Source organism: Scardinius erythrophthalmus (genome assembly GCF_964197995.2).
Source record: "Scardinius erythrophthalmus genome assembly, chromosome: 5".
NCBI lineage: Eukaryota > Metazoa > Chordata > Actinopteri > Cypriniformes > Leuciscidae > Scardinius > Scardinius erythrophthalmus.
In genome coordinates, this window is record NC_138225.1 from 18,893,262 (window position 1) to 18,914,911 (window position 21,650).

The 21,650-nt window shown below is 37.0% G+C and overlaps 2 protein-coding genes across 2 annotated transcripts in view; both read right to left on the reverse strand.

Annotated features, from left to right (window-relative positions):
• The window catches only part of LOC308690341 (uncharacterized protein), a 52,264-nt gene extending 42,484 nt beyond the window's left edge, over positions 1–9,780 (reverse strand). Inside the window, exon 1 of the mRNA XM_081364745.1 lies at positions 9,521–9,780. Coding sequence (XP_081220871.1) covers positions 9,521–9,605 — 85 coding nt within the window. The 5' untranslated portion in view covers positions 9,606–9,780. The remainder of the gene's footprint in view (positions 1–9,520) is intronic.
• A 2,423-nt stretch (positions 9,781–12,203) lies between these two features.
• cacna1ba (calcium channel, voltage-dependent, N type, alpha 1B subunit, a) overlaps positions 12,204–21,650 on the reverse strand; it is a gene marked incomplete at its 5' end in the record, with an annotated part of 113,269 nt that continues 103,822 nt past the window's right edge. Inside the window, 9 exons of the mRNA XM_081364570.1 lie at positions 12,204–13,502; positions 15,088–15,290; positions 17,512–17,722; positions 18,288–18,326; positions 20,249–20,359; positions 20,462–20,588; positions 20,704–20,843; positions 21,149–21,276; positions 21,507–21,614. Coding sequence (XP_081220696.1) covers positions 12,987–13,502; positions 15,088–15,290; positions 17,512–17,722; positions 18,288–18,326; positions 20,249–20,359; positions 20,462–20,588; positions 20,704–20,843; positions 21,149–21,276; positions 21,507–21,614 — 1,583 coding nt within the window. The 3' untranslated portion in view covers positions 12,204–12,986. The remainder of the gene's footprint in view (positions 13,503–15,087; positions 15,291–17,511; positions 17,723–18,287; positions 18,327–20,248; positions 20,360–20,461; positions 20,589–20,703; positions 20,844–21,148; positions 21,277–21,506; positions 21,615–21,650) is intronic.

Sequence of the window (21,650 nt, forward strand, 5' to 3'; positions counted from 1 at the left end):
CATCCAGGCATTTTTGTACAAAAAAATATTTAAATTCAGAAGTATTTACAATTGTTTGTACAATCATAATCAATTTTAGTGAGAATTGTAATAAGAATAATGAGAATTATTTTAAAAATCTGGACAGTAATGAGAATTTTCACAGGGCAAATTATGCTTGACTGTCATAACATCAAAAATGAAAATATCTTAAAGATTATAATCTCAATCTCAAATATTTTACCTCTTTGTAAAATTATATATTGTTTGTTATATAGTCATACTATGAAACATACGAAATGTTTCATTTCACTTGTGTGCAATGTTCAACAAGTTAAAGTCTCTTAAAAATCCCATAAAACAATTGAATGCAACAAAGATAGATTTTTATATCAAATATACTTAATTCCACTAACATATTTTATTATTATATTATATATTTTATTATGATTTTATTAAGATTGGAAAGTCTTTACTAATGTCTGCAGATTTAAAGTTGCTGGTAAATGCCACAAACACCCCTCAAAATAATTAGCTTTTAAAAATTGCACATACACACAATAAGATATGCTTACATTGTATGACAACAAAAACACATTTACTGTACGAGTCAGCAAAACATCACTTGGCTTACTGAAACTAACTGTAGTTGCATTAGTGTTCAAAAAATATATGAAACACTTTTAAAAATAAGAAACACTATTTTAAACTTTGCTTCTCAAATTACCTCTCTGTTGTTTCTACAGGAACTGGATGTTGAATGCCAATCTGTAATTTCCAAAAGTCCATTCATAGCGTGCACCCAGATTCAGGTCTGTTGTTTGGCTACATTTATTTCCCATTTATGTCCAATTAGCCCCCCTTGTGCGGGTTTGTGTTTCATTTACATGGACGGTTCGCTTAACAAAAGTCTTGCGGTAGCAATTATGGAATAAAGAGGGATGAGACTCCATTTCCTACGCGGTTTCCTTTCTTCCAATTGTACTGTGAAGTGTAATCAGAGAAGGACTGAGAGTTTTTATCCCATTCATTACGAGGTTGAAGATGGGACACCGCCTGACACCCAAACTGAGGGAAATGAATTCTTAAAAGTAAACGATTTCACTATAGTGGTGATTTCTTAGAAAATGGCCTCTGCATTACCGAATCCATATGACCAACTTAAACCCCTTGCGAAATCTGTGAGGGGAAATCTTTCACCTTTATGCGAAATTCCAGATCATGTGGATTCCTATTGAAATGACTGGATTTCGCCTATGAAAGCTCACCGAACAATGGTAAATGTAACAGCATCCTAACCCACATTGGCATCTTCAGGACATTCTGTCTCCTTCACCTAAAACTAACCTCTTAAAGCACTTTTCATTTCCCTCTCGAAGGTGGAAAAATATTTTAAAATTGCAGGGTGACCCTGGGTAATCAAAATCTTACATGAAGAGCAACCATATAAGTACCAGTAATTACTTAATATTCCAATATGTCAACCAAATTTATCAGAAAGACTGCAATTCGCTCAACACCAAAACAACAAAAACCAGTGTGGGCCAGCATAAAAATGATTTCAGCAGGGATAATGGCTAAATGTTCTTGTTAATCAGAAATGCTGTTTTATACGCACACTTCTGAATGAGTGAAGATTGGCAAATCAACAGCATGAACTTCTAAAAACATGAACTGGCCCGCATAATATTAAATGGGGTCTGGCAGACAGAGAGTGAGGAAGACTCATTAAAGCCTGTGAAGCAATGTTCCGTAAACACACTTAAGCTCTATCCTGTTAAGGCAAGGAAACACATTAAGGAATTAGGAATGGCTCCATGATCAAGATTCACAGAGTTTCAGGATGTTTTGAAAGGCATTCAATCTTTCCTTTTTCCATGCTGGTCTGTGCTGATAACATTATGTTCCTCTGGGGCGCCTAAATCAGAGAAATGTCTTTGCCTCAGTTTTTCACTCGTCTGTGGCTGTTTCTTCAACAATGGGAACTTTGGTATAGTGGACTTTATAGAAATGTCAGTTCAATATATATTGTGTTTAATAGCATTATGTGGTGGAAATTATGTGGAAATAACTTAGGCTACATGAATCTCAATGTCAGATTTGTAATGACAGTTTGAGTCTGAATTAAGAAAATAATAGGAGCCATTTCTGATACGGTCATGTCTGAGCTCTGAGGGATGGAATGAGTATTTTCACAGGTGGCATTACACACAGATAGTTTCCCTTTTGTGAATAATGACAGTAATTAGTTAATCTTTCAGTTTTTCCGCACAATCATTAATTTCTGAATTATTAATTAATCAAGTTGTCACAAACGTCTTGATATCAGCCTACTTTAATAGCAGCTCTAATACCGAGTTCATGTTTCCATGTTAAGCTGTGAAAATGTTGGTCAAACATAAAATAGTGAGACTCAATCAATCAAGTGGAATAATATATTTTATAGAATTGTGAACAAAAGCTGAACACAAGCTAAACAACCTGGTTATAGTGATGGTTGAAAAATCAAGGTGATAAATTGTTTACTCTAGTTTCTTTCCCAAACTCCTCAGGGATTCATGTCAGAACACACAGAATGGAAGAGAATTCAAGATGTTGCACGGCAGGAAGCCGAGGTGAAAATACTTACTGACATCAGGCAGTAAATTCACAACTCATTATCACTCTTACACAGTATTTACCTTGTCAACCTGTAGAAAATGCATTTCTCCAGATTTTTATGCATTCCATTGTCAAGGAAAGTTAAAATCCGTCCTCATCCACACAACCTCATTGCATTCCCATATGATTTTCTCTTATTTCACAGAAATATCAGAATACCCAGGCTCCTCTTTTTTCCATACAACTAACAGGAGTAGGAACTTGGGAATGTCAAGCTTTGCAAAGGACAAAACAACAACAACAAACACCATAAACCATACACATTTGCTACATTTCATTTTCTTGAAACCCTTCAATAGCTTTGTGTGATCAAAGACCAAAGATGTTCTAGCAAAACTTTTAAATCATCTTATTTCACAAAAAGAGGGCGGGATCTCAAACATTTCACAAAGACAAAATGTATTATTTTGGTAAACTATCTCTAACAATTTTGTGTCTTTTGATTCATTTCTCCACACAGACAACGCACTCATTACAGAAAACACTGATAGTACTACTGGATAATAATGAAATAAGGAAATAGTGTCCTTTCATACATGGTTCCCCTTGACCAGTAACCCCAGAGCTCTGCTGCGCTGCAGTGGTGACAGCTCTGGCTGTAGGTTAGTCTGGGCACATTCTGTGTTGAAGGACAAGGTATCAGCTCTCTATAGGATGTGGTACAGTTACAGTAAGGTACACATTCCAGCTCCTAATGAACACACAGGATGCATACAGGCTGATAGTTTATCAAAGAGACTCCTGGCCACTTGCCCAACATCAATCCCAAACCCCTTTTGGATTGGTATCTTGTTGGATTCAATTCAACAATGCATCCACCCTGACGATGAATAAAAGCGCAAAGGATAGAAGTGAAGAACCGAAGGGGTTTTCATAAATGTCTCATAGTACAGGACATCGTACGGTATGTTACACATATCATCATCTGGCCTAATTTACAAGAACAGAATTACAATGGAAAAGCTGGATTTTAAGAAAATGTAATGTGCATTCATTTAAAAAATTGCTAAACTTCACAGAATAATCTTTAAAATATACAATAAATCATAATTATTTAAAAAGCATAAAATGCTAACTAAATATTTATGGAAGTCTATTGCCCGGTTTCACAGACCAGGCATAAAATATTCCCAGACAGCTGTTTTAACTGAAAGCAACGGGTACTGATATACGTTAAAAAATGTCAGTGCTATTATTTTTTGTCAAGATTCATACAAGTATTATTTTTAAAGGCACATTTATAAAAGTAACTTAAATGTCCTAATTTAACTAAAGCCTAATCCTGGCTTAATCTAAGGTCCGTCTATGAAACCAGGCCTTAAACACAAAGACACCTTTTAAAATCATCTGTTTTATTCATTTGTTAACTGAAGCCTTGCATCATACTGTATCTGGACCAAATATCTTGATAATATTGATAAATAGTTCCTCTTAGCGCCTTTTGGACAAAAATGTCTGCATTGAAACCCATTAAAACTGCAATTTTTAATCCCAGGGCCATTTAACTATTTAACTATTTTTTGCTTTGGCATATTAATATAGAGCCAATTGGATAAATAATGCAAAGATAATCGTGTGGGTGTGTTTTGGTATGGATGTCGGAGTGTGGTTTGAATGTGAAAAAAAAAAGTGTGTGTGTGCGTGTTTGTAATATTTGAGAGAGAAAAACTCAACTGTAAATAACAAATCCAACCACTGTGTGCACCAGTGGAGTTTTGCTGGTCTCTAACGGGGAAAATCTGTTACTGCGCCCAAACAAAATCTTACCGAAAGATATCAACCTCAAATTTGGAACACAACATGTTTAGATTTAAGGCTTTGATTTTCTAACCGTTTTAAAGTTCAACATGTTTCATAAAATATAAATTGTATATAAAATAATGTTCATAAATCATTTTCGTAAACTTAAACCTATATAACCACGGGTCTTCTTTAAAATGAGACCAAAGTCTGTGCTCCCAATGACAGTTTTTTAACACAGAATTTTTTTTTTTGTCCACTATGGACCTAACTTTTTTTAATTGATGCACAAGGGTTAATATGATACAGGATGTTGTATGAGAAAAGATTTCACAATACTTACAGGTGCTGCAAGAGATTGCAAGCATTTTACTGCCAAATGTAATGTCTCTGATGTGTCACATAGTGGGATATTTTAAGTAAATAAATAAATTGCTTACAGCATCTTTAACACCACTGTTGCCCTAAGCCCTTCTAGACATGAATCTCTCATTCTCACTCACACTCTCACTGTTCTCAAAACAAACGTGATAACTCTCCAACTGTCAGACAAGTCATGACAAAACAACTGGAATTGATGGAAAAAGCTCAAAATGTCATTCTTTTAAGGTGAGAGCATTTGCTTTCCGTCAACTATCGCACCATCTCAAAATGTTCCAAGACAAGATCTTTAGTCGACTTGAAGCAGGTAATATATCAGAGAAATGGATTGTCCAGAATACAAATCTACATCTCAAACTGTGATATACACAGACTACAAAAATGTTACATCACATGAAACAGACTTGACTTAACTTGACAGGTCTGATAGGCATATGTCTCAATGGATTCATGTAATAGAGCAATCTCAAAGCGGCATGGAAGACAGGACTTAAAGGCTTCCCTGAAGGAAAGACAGTGCCAAGAAACCCCAAAGAGCGTCATTATCCACTCTGACTTTCCTTACAGAGTTAACAGGCCTGTTCCTGTCCACGAGCCACAAATCAACCGCACACTGAAATTCTGCCAAATGTTGCTTTAAGAGTGAATTTCTCACTAATCAAATCAGTGTTTTGAGAGCCGAATGACTGGCGTCAGAAACGTCCAGGGGCGCCCACAGGATTCCGATCCATGGTAAGTGGAAGGAAAAAAATAAGCGGGACCCACACAATTTTGACATTTACATTAATAGGGACGTTGGCAACATATCGCAACACTTACCGTAACATATCAAATGATCTTAGTGAAATGTGACATCATCGCTATACAGACCTCTGAGCCATCAAAGCACCGCTAAGGCTACAGAAGTTGGTATGAAATTAATTCATTTTCTGTTATAGATCTTATTGTGAACAATTCATCCATGCATGTTTTTTATTTTAAATTCTTAATTTTTAATCAAAATGTCATATCTTCCAGTGAAAATGACAGACTTCTCTCTGGTGAGGTAAGCAGGATTTCTCCAATCATTTAGTCCGCTTAAAGCTCATGTTCATCTGTCTCCATTTCTGAATGCAATCTCAAAATCCAATGCAACCAATGCATTAGAAGCAACCAAGGCCACGTCCTACATTTTTTCCTTTTTTGATAAACGCTACACTTAGATATACAATTTAAATCGATAGATCACTTCTTCAGTTTCATCGCGACTTTATTCATCAAAGATGATTAGCATACAGTTTGGATTGGCGGTATGGTTCTGTTTTGGGCAAAAACTTTTTTAGAAAAAGTCCTTATTCTGTATCTTTATTCATTAAATCACAAACAACAGGAAAAGTCATGGGACCCTCAAATACTGTTGTGGGCAACTGGGGGCTTTGGAGTAAAAAAGTTTGACCTAGACCCTAGTACTGCAACAACTGCAACAAACCTAGTATACTGCCTAAACATTTTCTCCATTGAGATATTGATTTTTTTAGCAATAACGTATAGTCCTTCCAGAACAAACATACTATAAACTCTGTTAAATGATGGTAGAGTACATGATTCTGCATAATACATCATGGTCAATTTCATTTTTTTTTTTTTTTTTTCGTATTTAATTTCCAAATTACTGGACAAGCACTACACTACCCACAATCCTGGAGAACTGGAGAAGTCACTGTTTCCATGGGAAAGGAAATTGCAAAGGTTACTGCTCACTCCCACATACTCAATGTCTTTGCAATCCCGTGCTTTCACCATGAGAGAGAGAGTTCAAGGCTCTTTATTTAAGATTTGTTCATGCCTCTGAAGGAAATTAATAGAAACAAAATACTTCCTAATGATTTTAGAAACAAATATTTAGCGAAATACTGGTGTGGATAACGTAACAGTTGTGGGTCAGAGCACATCATGTTAGTTGTCTTTAATGTAGATATTTCATATAAAGCAGGTTAAAATTCTGAGAGGAAAGATCTTAAAATCACATTGTTTTGTGTTTCAAGAAAGAAAGAAAGAAAGAAAGAAAGAAAGAAAGAAAGAAAGAAAGAAAGAAAGAAAGAAAGAAAGAAAGAAAGAAAGAAAGAAAGAAAGAAAGAAAGAAAGAAAGAAAGAAAGAAACAAAGAAAGAAAGAAAGAAAGAAACAAAGAAAGAAAGAAAGAAAGAAACAAAGAAAGAAAGAAAGAAACAAAGAAAGAAAGAAAGAAAGAAACAAAGAAAGAAAGAAAGAAAGAAAGAAAGAAAGAAAGAAAGAAAGAAAGAAAGAAAGAAAGAAAGAAAGAAAGAAAGAAACTTAATATTATAGAGAGCAACTCAGAGTGCTGCAAATCTATACAAATCCGAACCTCTAATTCCATATAATGGAATCTTTTCTTAGCTTTTACAGTGATAAAATCCAGAAATTTCTCATAGTTTAAAACCATAGCTAAGTGAAATCATGTGCTATTTTACTAAGGCACAGATTCAGCGCTCTACTTCTTGGCTACTGATGTGATGTGATAAGAGTAACACTTGTTCAGATTAGGTCTAGTCTGCATGGCTGCAGCCCAGACTGCCAGCCTGCAATGTCCTTACTGTACAGTAATGCTACGGCCTGGTTTAGGCGGCTTGTTTCAGCCTGGCTGCTCACCAAAAGTCTTGGTTATCAATCAGGGACAACATTAATTATATATGCCACTATGGCTCCCTGCCTGAAGCCACCTCACAGAGACAGACGTACCAGAGCTTTTTGATTTACAGTCAAAATGAAAAGAAAGAAAGCACTGTGTTCAGAGCAAACAGACCATAACCTCGCATTTGACAGGCAATCCGTCTATTAACACTGTGACATCATGCACACAGCTGATGTTCTCACTGTAATGATGGAGTAGGGACATGCTTGGATAATACTGGCTGAGAGATATTAGAATGCAGTAAAAGATGTAACACAGTGTTTGAGGAAAAATATGTTTAGAACAATATTATGACCTTTTTCTTTACCCTGCGGTTCTTTGTCTAATCATTTTCAATGGGAGTATAACCAACCATCCAACATTTGGGGTCAGACAGATTTTTTTTAAAGAAATGTATACAAGAATCCTGAAAAAAAAAAAAAAAAAAAATCACATTTTCCACAAAAATATTAAGCAGCACAACCGTTTTCAACATTGATAATAACAAGAAATATTTCATGAGCTCCAAAATCAGGATTATAATTATTTCTAAGGATCATGTGACTGAAGACTTAAACATTAAACATTTTTGTTTTAACATGAGAGGGAATTAAATATTAATCTGAACTTATTCAGCTTTGGTAGAAGTTCAACATATTGTACAAATGGAACATATTGTATTTTTTTTTTTTTTTTTTTACTTTTCAATTTTCATTGTTTGAGATCAAACAGTAATTGACCTCCTGTTGAAAATCCTTGCCAAAAAGTCATAAAATGACAAGATAAATGATTCTGCCTATAGACAAGACAGTTCTGTGATCAGATGGGGCTTTTAAAAAGACATCTGCACATTCTGAACGTTAGACATGATTGAGTGGTACACATGACCAAATAAAAGCAAAATGTGTTCCAAATTTCAAGTAAAACTAGAACATGTCCCAAAAACAATAATACAGAGCCCTGACCATTCTCAATCATCTCTGAACTCTTCAATTATGTAACGCAGGGCTTAAAAAACAAAAGCATCTCCTGTCTCTGTATGAATCTCTCTGAATTTTAAAATGTTGCAGGTGTTGATGGTGATAAAGCTGTGACTACATTTTTTTATGAGACCTAGTGATTGAAAAGCAACAAATTCATTATATAAACACAGACATACACAGACTAATGAATGGCACATCTCATTGAATGTTGTAAAACATGTTACGGGGCACTGATCACATAATAGATTGTGCAGACCCGCTCTAATAATCCCCAGATTATCTGTAACGTTCTCCCACCATTGAGAAGACAGGTGGCTGAAATAGGGCCCATGAGAAACAGTTGTAACACAAGCTCATTTGGAAAAACCAAATCATATTCCTTTCACATATGGACGTTTTTAAGTACAAATTGTGACATAGGACTGTGGAACGGATTTCTGGAAAAATTTAAAGAACTTGTGGTTCTTTGCAATGTGAAATTATAGAAATGTGGTTATGGCTTTCACTAAGAAATATGTTCAACAGCTGTTGACAGGACAATCGTGCCATGAGCTTCAACAACAGAGTCTACAAAGTGCAAAAATATTATTTTTGTTTGAAATAGTCTAGTGTAATAGTTTTTATCTTTTCATACCAAGTGATTTAGCTTCAACACGACAAAAAAAAAGTTAATGTACAATTAGAGAATAGCAACATTTATAAGCTTTACTACATCGCCCCCTCGGGATAATGTGGATAGTACTACACGACAAAACTGCACTGGAGAATGCAAACAGTTAAACTGTTATATTGAAATTATCAAAAATGTCCATAAACTATGCAAGGACCGATTGTGCATAAGAGCATCTTTTGCATTATGAGCGAATTTCAGACCTAAATCAACACGAATTAACAGAAGTCTTGTTCTTCATCACCTGTATGTTCATTTTAAAAGTTTGTCAATTAGTAAATAAAAAGTAAAGTGTGTCAGTTAGTAAGGTGAATGCCCCTTAATCTAATTTTAAATTACATTAAAAAACCGTCAACTAATTATCTGATATGAGAATGCTAAATGTTTTGTTTACACTAGCCTACACGCAGGTGAAGTGTTTCCGTTCTGTTCTTACCTGAGTCCGGAGCACCAGATCCTGTTTCAGAGAAGTCTGCATGTAAAGCTTTAACCAGTGCAAAAATTGATAAAATGAACCACATCTTTGGAAACCAGTGTTCTTCCAATGCAGTTAACTCTCAAACAGCAGTAAGATGTTGAAAATACTGAGGGAAAAAAAAAACATTAAAATAAATTATAGCCTAAAATCTTATGTGTAAGGTGTTGTAAAGTGTACAGAAGTACTGAGCGTGATATCTGTTATCAGTCTACTTCTAGAAGTCTTGCTCTCGCTGCAAGTGCACTCTTCCCAATCATCCTATTAAACTCCGCCCACATTACACGAACCAGTCAATCAGATCCCAGAAATCCTGCAGACAGGTGGAACCCTGATTCACCTTGCCTCTCCTGTAGTTTCATGCTTTGATCAACCAGTAAGACTGTAACATCATCAATCAAAAGGAAAACACATATGCTGCTGTAGATATCATCATCTTTAAGGAGATTGTTGATATGTGTGTACAGTAGTTAAAACATAACATGCAGATTTCCAGGACAATTGAAATATCAAATAAACCACAAATCTGTATCATTTGAGTTCGTTTTTTATTTTTTATTTAAGGACTTAAACTCATACAAAATGTTATAGTAGAAACGACTGCAGATTTCAAAGTCTGGCCATGGAACAGAAATCAGGCAACAAACTAGTCAACAGCGAAATTCAAATCAAGGATGTCCAAGCTCTTATGCATGGATGGAGCTGTCAACATAGTTCAATACTGTTTCCTTTATTTATAAATGATTCAACAATTATAATTTTTTTATTTCAACAAATCCCCTACTTTCATATCAAAGGTCATTTAAAAAATCAAACCAAAAATGAATACATTGTATCAAAAAGTACGAAGATAAACCTTGGGTTATTTCAACATGCACATACATTTTAAGACCATGCAAACATTAACCTTTCTGGAAACAGCCATATTTAAGCTTGGTTGATGTACAGGGGAAAATAGCATTTCAGATTTTGGCAATACACTTGGTAGATGGTACATGTATGATGTTTTTCCAAATCATAGAGAAGCTGAAGAAATGTTGAAGCACAGTCTGGATCCACTCTGACAACATGCCGAAGGACATCAATGGATGTGCTGGGAGTGCAAAGATTTATTCAATAGTTACACATGAACAATGCAACAACTCATAACAATATCAGCAAAATATCAGCACATCCTTTAACCCTTTAGTCTCACAGAGTATGTAGAAAAATAGCAGTTGTTTAGATTGTAGATTTGAAACAACATTTTTCTTTTTTCCCCTGACAAACTGGACATCTCTGATGCATGCACATACTGATTTTTTTGTTTATATATATATATATATACTGTATATATATACATATATAATTTTCTTTAATCTTTAATTTTCTTTAATCATTGTGCCTTTATGCATTCTAAAATATACTTTTTCATACATTTTTGCTGTTTATTTTTTTATAAAAAAAAAAAAAAAAAAAAAGAAGGAAGATTTGGTCACTATCATGCTAAAGCCTGAATCTGGATTTCCCAGCAGGTAAAGCTACAAAATGAATGAAGTATATTTTTCAAAGTGTCATCTCGTTGCATAGCCCTACGTAAAGAAAATATATGAATAAGGAAAGAACATTCACTGTCAGCAAAAGTCCTGACACATCGGTGGCCAAGAATCACCTGATTAGTCAAACAATTCTCCAAGCATCTAATGTACTCATGTATGTTAATGTGGAACACATTAAATGATCCTAGACAGTATAGGGGTTTTTTTTCTGTTCTTTTAGACTGCCACACCCTCGGCATTCAGGTGGCTAAATATTCCTCTCATGTTACCAGCGTGATAAAAGGAGTCGGCCATATTTCTATAGAGCAAGCAGCTGGGGAACGGCGGCAGAATGAAAGCTGTGAGTGTGTATGTGTGTCTGGGGGTGCTTGGAGGAGTGCCATGAGGGGGAAAGTTTAAACTTAACACAGATCAGACTACTGTACCGGTGCCAGGACCCCGACTCAACGCAACACAACACGCGCTCACATCGGGAAATCTGCTACATGAGCAAAGCTCACTCTTTTGTGACAGTTCATTGGTTCTCAGTCCTCGCATTTAACCGTAAAAGACCAAACAGAGAAGGCAAATAGCAATGCAGTCTGAGCATCTTCATCAGGACAGGAAATATACACCGTAAATATTAAAATATATTGGTTTCGTGACCGTGGTCAATCAAGAATTGAAGACTTTTTTTTTTTAACATGCAATTTTATAACTGTGGTTATAAAGTCCCTGTCAGGACAAATACACAACTACTGCGGCTTTTTAATAGTTACTCCATACTAATATATGCGTTTGGTAATGGAATTTTCAATATTCCATTTAGTACTAAAATTATACAAAAAAAGGAGACAAGAATAAAAACAAACAACCAATCATACTGTAATTTCCATTCAAAAACCTATTGTGAATTCAAAGGTACTGTGTCTTTGCTTCTGAATTAAGGCCTGCGATCGTAACACCTTGTAGTTCCTTTTAACCCTTAGAGCTTGTTCAGTTCACTCTATCAAGTGTTGATGCATTAAAAAAGCTGAGGTTGCATCACTACTACAATATATTCAAAAGGTTAGGCACTTTGTAAATAACATCTGGAGCAGTCAAGAAGAATCAGTAGACCTGACAGTATGGTGAAGCCGTAAGCGATTTAAGTAAAACCGTTCGTCTTTACAATACAAAAAGCACATAATGTACAGATAAAATATGTACAACAATTTGATATAAAACAAAGTACATTATGGTTGTCAAAGGTTTCACATATGTGCAAGGAATGGTCATCAGCAGCCTAACGAACAATCTGCTTTTTGCAACAGTGTGAAATGACATGTAATTCTCTTAAATGGCGACAGGGGGCACTGCTATTGTGCGTTTTGTAAAGGAAGAAAAAAAAAATTGTTGCTTGCATTTCCAGCCACTTCTGTAAAGGTTTCGCTCCATAAAAGTTACACCTATAATGGCAAGGTAACATTTTCATGGGGATATTTGCATTTAGAGTGTGTCTCAGAGGCTTGCTTTGAAGAAAACTGGCTAGAGGCCCATTGTGGTCTACATTCGTAGCAGTGGGTCACTCTTTTCCCAAGTTACACAAGCACGTTTTGGCATCTGTTGCCCTTAGAAAGGCAAAGATTAAGAAAAAGACTGTCAACTGTCAATCTCATGTGTTTGTAAAGAGACCACACCCACAAACTAGTTAGCCTGACTGGAATACATCAAAGTCGGTTGGGTTGGTGCCTTTTTATCTCACATCTGCTGCTTTGTAAGCGTATATGTATGTTTTATCCCCTGGATATTGAAAAACAAATACACGTATTACTGCATTTAACACCACCCGCAAAACAAGAGATGATAAAACTCATCTTGGATCGAAAACAAAAACATCATCCGTATGTGTTGTGTAAATAAAAGCCATGCTAGCACCAGTCGTCCACCTCTGCCATTGGGTAGTACTGCCGTGCCCGTCCTCTGCTGGTTCCGGGGCCCGTGGTGAAGTGGTATCCGTTGGGAATCCCGCGGAACTGCTGTTGGGGAGGTGGGGGAATCGCCACGATCCGGGCAGAAAGGCCCGTCTGAGGGCTCGGATCCTCTTGGAAGACAGCGTATGTTTCGGGCTGGAGGCCGGCAGGGTGGTCCGGGGGGCCCAAGAAGGGTTCTGAGTTAATGCGACTGACGGGGGCCGGCGAGCTGGAGATGGAGCCGCTGTATAATAGGGCGTTGTGCTCGGACAGACCGCGGCTCAGCCTGCCGGGACTAGGGGGAAGCAAGCCGGCCTGCGTGCCCAGAAAGTGCACAGGGGAAGAGTTGGCAGTCCTGTAGGCCACGGAGGGACGAGGAGTAAGGGGGACCTGGGGCAGCTGTCTGCGCCCACGGCTTGGAGTGCTCGCCCCTGAGGTCAACAACACCGGGCTCCCCTTAGCCCACCCACTGCCCTAGATGAAAATTAAACAGGCAAAATCAAAACAATAAAATAATGAGGGGGAAAATGCCCAAAAGGTTAGACAGGGACCAGGAGCCAAAGAAGGAAGGAAGGGAAGGAAGGAAAAGTAATATGGTGGACAAGACAGCAGAGAAAGATGGAAGATGAATTGGACAAAAATGAAAGACAAAAACAAAGGAGGAAGTGAAGATGACAGTCAAGACAAAGAAAGAAAAGACGGACAAATGCACAGAGAAATGGTGTGAAGGAAAAGTGGAAAGAGAAGTGAAAGCCTATGAGTGGTTGCACTACAGCCGAAGAGAAGAGAAACTTTTCATTTATGAGGTTTATATCACAAAATGTAAAAAAGAAAATAATATCTCGTTATCTTCATGGCTTGAGAAGGAATGGTTAGTGTTTCACAGAAGCTCTTCTAACACTTCGCTCTTCTAAAAACAATGCAAAGTTGTTGTTGTTTTTTCAATTAAAAGGTATAAAAGCTAATTCACCTACGTAACTGACTAGCTGATGTATCCGTCCAATACTCACTATCCACTTTATATTTAATAAGAGTGGGCGTGGCTATGTGCGAGTCTTCTGGTGTCAGCCATTTCCAGTTATTTTAGCTGCACAAAAACAGTATGTTCTCCTGCTTGATGTTGCAGACTGATATTTGCTATCAAATTATTTAGAATTATTATCATAATCATAAACACACTGGTTTGTAGTGCAAATAGTTTCACAGCTTACTGCACTTTGTTGCTCTTCTAGCTATAGCAGCTAATAAATTATAAGGTTCAATACAAGTTGAGCTCTACTTCTACAGACAATAATTAAACTGGTCCCTCAGTCTGTAAAACAATGAACACTTTCACATGAATGCAATTGAAAGGCATGATAAAAGTATACTATAATTAATAATATACTATATTATTATATAATATAATTAGTTGTGATCAACCGTAATTAACATGTCAAAAAGAGTTTGCTACTACCACGTTTGAGAGAATCCTAAACTGGAAACTCACGTAACACTGATATTTTAACAGAAATACATAGTAGTTGTAGAGAAAACAAACAGATCTTCTACTTTAAAAGTTATGTCACCTTCTTTTCTGGTCTCCTTGCACACATCATGTGAAAAATACCAGGTTTTAAGGTCATAACACGAGTTACAGACAAGTTTGGTTAGCCATTTCATCATATTAGTTCCATGTTATTGTGTATAAGTCTTACAAATGTGTTTCAAAACAGTGTTATTTTAAAAATCTCTTGCTCATTGGCTTCCATTGTAAGTGTACAGCTGTAAAATTGTGTTTTGTTTGTTGAGGGACACAGACGCTATCCATAGAGCTTAACTTATGTTTGAATTGGTACATTATCTTCATTACTTTCTAATGCATCTCGGCACTTACCACAGATTTCAGCCTTCATCATTATTTATTTTGTACCTTGTCTCAAATCCTAAGATGTCTTTCATTTGATCGCACTCATCAGATACTTTCATTACATCCTGATCATTCTCTAGTCTCTAACCCCTGACCCAACCTTTCCTTTTAACACATGTCCCTGTCCTGTCTCGACACACCCCGTCCCACCTGCTTGTTGAGATTGCCCTCCTCGGCCTCACTGGGCGAGGTGGCACAGCTTGCCACGGCACACTTGCTGGGACAGTGTTCCCGACTGCCATAGCGATCACATGAGTAATACCGCTGCTTTTCTGCCGAAGACGAATGGTGCTTCCTCTCGTGGGAACGACCCCGGTCATGTGCCCTCTCCTCTACGGGGTCAGCTCTTGTGTCTGAGAACCAAACAAAAATATGAGGGAAAGAAAGGCAATCCATTAAAACTTGCACTGCAACAACAACAAAAAAAAATTAATCAGTACTTTTATCTAAACAATAGGAATTTAGGCAAAAGTGTGTAGGATTTTTTTAAAAACATTTAATTCGTTTTTATTTTTTGTTTTTACTATAAAATTCACTATAAAATAGTATTTACCAAAATAAGTTAAAAAAACTAAATTAATTCAAAGATATATTCTCTGGAATTAAGTGTTAATACCATAATTTTGCTTTTCCTGTTAGATATTTTTATATATTTTTGCTGGGGGAAAAAAGTCAAAATAATTATTCATCATCATCATCATCATTGGTCGGGTCCCCTGGTATGGAGCTCGACAATATGTTTCCACAATTCTCTATTCTTGGCGATGCTGATGATCACTTTTGTTTCCTCTTCCCTTTCGACATGGATGAGTGACTGACTGCTCTTCGCTGCGGGGAGAGCTATTTGATTCCGGGCTTTTTGGCTTTTGTTGTACTCGTCGATGTAGCTTCGGATTTTGTGTCTGAAGGTTAGGCGAGGTGCTCCTCGCTTGTTCTTATCACTGACTTCTGAGTGATAGATGGCGTAGATGTGGGCTGGTTCGTTTTCTTCCATGCGAAAACGGTCGTGCTGACTGGTTGTTGTTTGGTCAGTCTGTAGAGTTCCTTCTTAGTCATATGGGCGTCTGTTTGTCTAATTCCCAGCATGGTTCGGTAGCACTTTCTCGCAAACACATCCAGTTCTTCCTCTTGAGCTTTCGTTAGAACCCATGTCTCGCAGCCATAATGCAACACAGATAGACAAGTTACATTAAAGAGCCGAGTCCTGAATTCTGTATTTGGCTTGGGTGGTGGAGCGGTGAGCAGCTTCTTTAACTTAGTAAAGGCCACCCATGCAAGAGAGATAGGATTTTTGACATCTTTCTCCGTCGATATGATGTAGGATCCAAGATACTTGAATTCGTCTACGATTTCAACGTCCTTTCCGTTAATTAGTAGATGTTGTTCATTGTCACTGGAAGCATTCATTTGGACTTGGACAGTCTTCTCCTCTTTTAATTCTAGTCCGACGGCACCCGCTTTTTGTTGTAGTTGGGTGAGCTGTTGTGCCCTGGTGAGATCATTTTCCAGGAGTGAAATATCGTCTGCAAATGCTAAATCGTTAAGCTTGCATTCGGCTCTAGATTCTTTGGCTAAAATAATTATTAAAATCTTAATATCTTACACAATTTAGCTTTTGGGGTAAATTCCTCTTCTTTTGAATTTTTTTTAGATACAGTAAAAATACTGTTGTAAAAAAATGTGATGGTTTAAATAATATATATATATATATATATATATATATATATATAGCTTTTATTTAAACCATCAAATTCACTAATTCTTCACTAATTCACTCACTTAAATATTGTTTTTGCCAAGTGAGGTAAGAAAAACATTTCTTTCTCTGAAAATATGTTTTAATATCATCATTTTGCTTCTCAGGCTAGATATTTAGATATATTTAACAAATCAAATCAAAATAATAATTAATAAAATGTTTTGTGTGGAAAGCAGAACACACTGCAATATCTGCTAAAAAAAATGACTGAGAACTTAAATACTTCTTTTTTTTAACAACTGAGAAAAAGGTGCTCTTATTTTCAATTCAAGTAGAAATGTCATCGCTGAACTTAAAAGATCCGGATTTTTGACCCCCTGCTGAGTTTTTAAAGAAAATTAAAGGAGAAAATTAAACAAAACAACAGGATTTCTTGAACTATTGAGCCCTGCTGTGGCAGATCCATCTCTCACAGTCTCCCCTCTCCTCTGGATTTCACATTCTTGCAACAGACTCTAGTCAAAAACCTGTCTCCGAATTTTTCTTCCCTGTTCTCGATTGGCCTGCTGAGAGGTAACCATAAATTAGCAGGTCAAGGGCCTGCACGTCTGTCAGCCCCTTTTATCTGGCTAATAGAGGCCAGCTGCGGCCGACGCTCTCACACCAGGCTCTGCTTCTGCACTTAATCGATCCTCAACACAACTGAGTCCCGTCTGGGTTCAGGATCAACTGAACCAACGCAACAAAAAATCTCCAGAGAGATCTGTAGATGACAATATTGTGCAGCTTTGCTTCATGCAGCTAGTTTTTATTTTTTTTTACTACTACTACTACTACTACTACTTTTTATCTAATGGCAATGAAAGTGTATTTACCTGTAGCTTTGTGCTGGCCAGTAGGCGACCTGTCGAGAGATCTCTGTTTCTTGTCTCTTTCCCTGCGATGATGGCACCGATGATGATGATGATGGTGATGATGTCGTTCTTGAACAGGTTTCTCCAAAGTGTAGTCATTCAGATTCACCTCCTGAGGGCGCTGCGGTGCAAAAGTGGATGCAGAGCGTCTCATTGGGGAATCGGGAATGGGCTGAGAAAGAAAACAAGGCGGTGGTTGGATGAAGTGAGATGAATGCTTTTGGACATTGTCATCTTGGAATATTACAAGGAATGCTGTACTGAAATTGCCTATAATAACATTGTCTTGTATGCTAAACCTCCATTTTTATCTCAGATGCATCAAAACAAGGGTGAACTCCAAACCGCAGCATGGATCTAAGGGATCATTATGGTATCAAAGTATCAGAGGCAGTGTAACATCTGTAGCAGCTGAGCTAATCCCATTTGAGGAAACACTCATTTTGGGATTATACCCTCAATTTATGCTCCGATCCATCCACAGGTGCGTTTTTACACTGTGCCTCTTAATCTGTCTGAAATGATCAAAGGTCACTGACTCTTGAGCCAGTACTAGACTTCCTTTGATTTCATGTTTTGCAGTACAATAGGCTGCTAATCTTCATATTCCTACTGACACTGAGGACAAACAGACTTTACTAAAACATTACAAAGTTCACCTTGGATTCTTATCTCAAAACTTGCTCAAGTCAAGAATATATTCCTATGAAACTGAATATTTTAAAAGTTGATCATACTTCCAGTAAAGTCCCAGGAGAATGACGGGAATGACTCCTCTGATGAAGCACGTCAGAGGACAAAATGAAGCCCAATGGCAGAGAAGACATGAAAAAAAGATAATAGAAAATAGATTGTAAAGAAACACAATAAGTCAAGCCCATTTTCTTAGTTCTAGTCTAATGAGTCACTCATTTTAGTCACTTAAAGGTGAAGTGTGTCATTTTTGCACCAGTAGCGGAATTGCAAAATAATGATAATGTAAACATATTTATGTTTGGAAATAATCCATATTTGTGCAATATTTAGTGACACTGGTGGCACATCGTTTTTAAGGCCGAACCAGAAGTTGGTATCTTCCAACAAAAAAACATTCAGATTTTTCTATTAGCTTTTGGATTATTGCAGAAAATGAGCTCTGAAACCAACAAAAGTTTAAGATTCTTCCATGTTTTTTTAATCTTAACAAATGAACACAGCTTGAATTTGAAGTCTAAATACAATTGTCAGAAGTCAAAAGTTAGGCTATAAACAAATACAACATTCTGAATTCAGCGTCACCACCACTAAGCAACTGTCTTTTTCAAGACACGTAAAAGCTTAAAAAAAATCAATAATGAGGTATTACTGATGTATTTTATGTTGTAGAATAAAACATGAAAATACCTTGAGCTCAAAAAACCCATTGACTTTGCAACAGTGGAAACTGAAGTGCAAAAATGCTAACTCATTTGAGAGTTTTAGATCTCTGTTACACACTTCACCTTTAACGCTTTGAATAAAACAACACTGAAAACCCACATTTGTAAATGGACAGTCAAAATATTGTTCTGAATGCTTAAAAAATGGTTTGTGTTATTTAAATGTACTGATTTATTTGATTTGAAGCAACCTAAGCTTAACTTCCCTTTGGAAGACAAAGGGAACACACTTGTCTATCATAAAGTCTTTGCAGATCTCACACACATCATAGTTTTGCAGAGTTTCTGGGTTGTGGTCTAAATGAGTCTGTGTTTGAGGCTGTTATTTTGTCTCTTTACATCCGTCGAGCAGAAGGACTGGACATGGCCAGGTGCCAGTGGAGAAGGGATTTCTCCCACAGAAATCAGAGGGATTTGGCCATATTAGCAGGTGCTGAAACATTACATTCAGCATCTAATGTCTTTTATCGGTTAGTCCAGCACTTTAAAGAGATTTGGTTCTGGATGGGAATCAAATTTGGAAGTGAAACAGAGGCACTCAGTGAGCCTGAGCAGCCCATTAGCACTGGAGAGGTGTGGGATAGGTGTGATTTGATAGCAGGAATATCCTAATGAGTCTTAATGGATGGATTGTCTTTTTCAGAGTCCAAATGGAATGTGAATTTCATACTTGGATGATTTTAGATTTATTTTTCCAATGATGCTGTTGTTCTGACATACAGTACTATAAAATTAAGCAAACTGAATGTTGAGATCTTAAAACAACACAATCCATTAGTAAAACCCATAAGCCTTATATCCAGTTCTGTGCAAATTACATTTCAAATAAAAACAGAGAAATGCCATCCAGTGTTCAAATCAAGATGGATTTTTAAATCCATCTCAAAGTAGCCAAAAAGTCATCTCAACCTCTTTCTTGAGAGTATACTTATACTTATTCTGACAGTTCACTTCCTCTTAGCCAGAACAAGCCAAAAAACAAAATGATCCAGGGCGCAGATCTGGCAACCAATCAATGACTAATTGTATTGTTTTACTTCCTCTGAGCCCTGAAATAGGACAAATGTCGAATTTTCATTAGACTTGGGATGAAACAATATATCAACATGTGTTCTTATTAAGAAACAGGAGTAAGATTATGTATTAGACTATAAGAGGAGCTTGCGGCATGAGTTTCTCTAAACCATATACAAGAACCATATTCAATTTAGTGACACATTATTAAACAATTATTTGCATATGTACAGGATTTTAAGCAAAACCTTCACCCAATAGAATACCTGCATCTCTGCATTGAGTTTTGGCATGGATACAGCACGTCCTTGGCCCTCAAGGCCGCCAGAGGTCGCAGTGGTGGCACTGTTCTCCATCTTCCTCATTTCTACTGACTCCTATTACATGCACACACACAATAAGGGATTGAATAGGCATCAAAGAAAGACACTCTGTGTCAGAGAGAGTTGTTATGTTGTTAATGTTGTTATTTACAGCACCTGGGCAGTGTTTGCATTTGAGGCTTCCTCTGATTGACCTCTGGACATTGGTCGTCGTTTAGACCGTTGGACCTCTTTGGACTTCTCTGAGGCCCAGGATGAAGATCCTTTAATAGGGTTGTCATGACTGGGCACGGAATTTGACAGAGTAAAGAACATATTAGAGTAGAAACACTTGTCATGGCAAACAGGCTAATCCAAGTGTGTACTGTATGTGTATGCAGGAGGGATGGTATGCTCACTGTGTGCGTCCATTATTGAGCGTGGTGGAGCTGGGTCTGGTCTGAGCTTGAAACTCTGAGGCCAAATCTACACTGTTCGTGGCCTGATCTTGAATGTGGGTTAGTGGGAGAATGGGCTCTAAGAGAGCACTGACTTTATTCTTCAAACAGAGAGAATAAAAAAAAACATTGTTATAAATACAAAGAGCTTATTTTTGTAACTGATAATAAACTCACTACCAGTTGGAAGATTAGACAGTCTTGAACTTATGTTTCTCAGGATCTTAAAAAAAAAAGTTCGATCAACTTCCGCTTGAATCAGGCTTATGCTTGGAATTTTAGACACTATATGATCTAGATAAACACTATATAACTTTCAATATAATGTTTTTTATTATAGTTTGATGACTTTAATATTGTTTTAAAATGTACAAAACCTTTGATTAGTAGTGTAAATATGTTTCACCTGAGATCCATGACCTGCCTGTTCCTTCTGCTGCTGTTGCTGCATCTGAAGTCTTTTGGCTCTGTTCTGCTTGTAATAGTCAAAGATCATAAGAGCCGCATACACCTTCCCCACTGTAAGCTCATTGGCTGCAAAAGAGACAAATGCATCTTTTAGAAGTTCTACTGGTGACCACTAGAGGTCCCTGTGTATTACTGGTGTTTGGAGATGTGTGCAGCATTACTGTGCCTGCGTTCATTCATAAGTGTGTGCCTGTACCTCAGTGTTAGTCTTGTGATATGTGGATACAAGTGTGGAGAGCATTTTCATGGCAAAAGTAAGAAAGAATCACCAGGGTGATGATTCATAATGTGTTTACGTTTGTGTGGAGTGACCAGCAGGTCCATAGTCTTCTGAGACAGGTTTGGCCAGACTGTAGAGAGCTCCTTCTTCAGTTCAGCGTCTGACAGACGTTGGGCCACCATGCCTGTGGAGAGATTCATGAACACAAGAGGCTAATAAG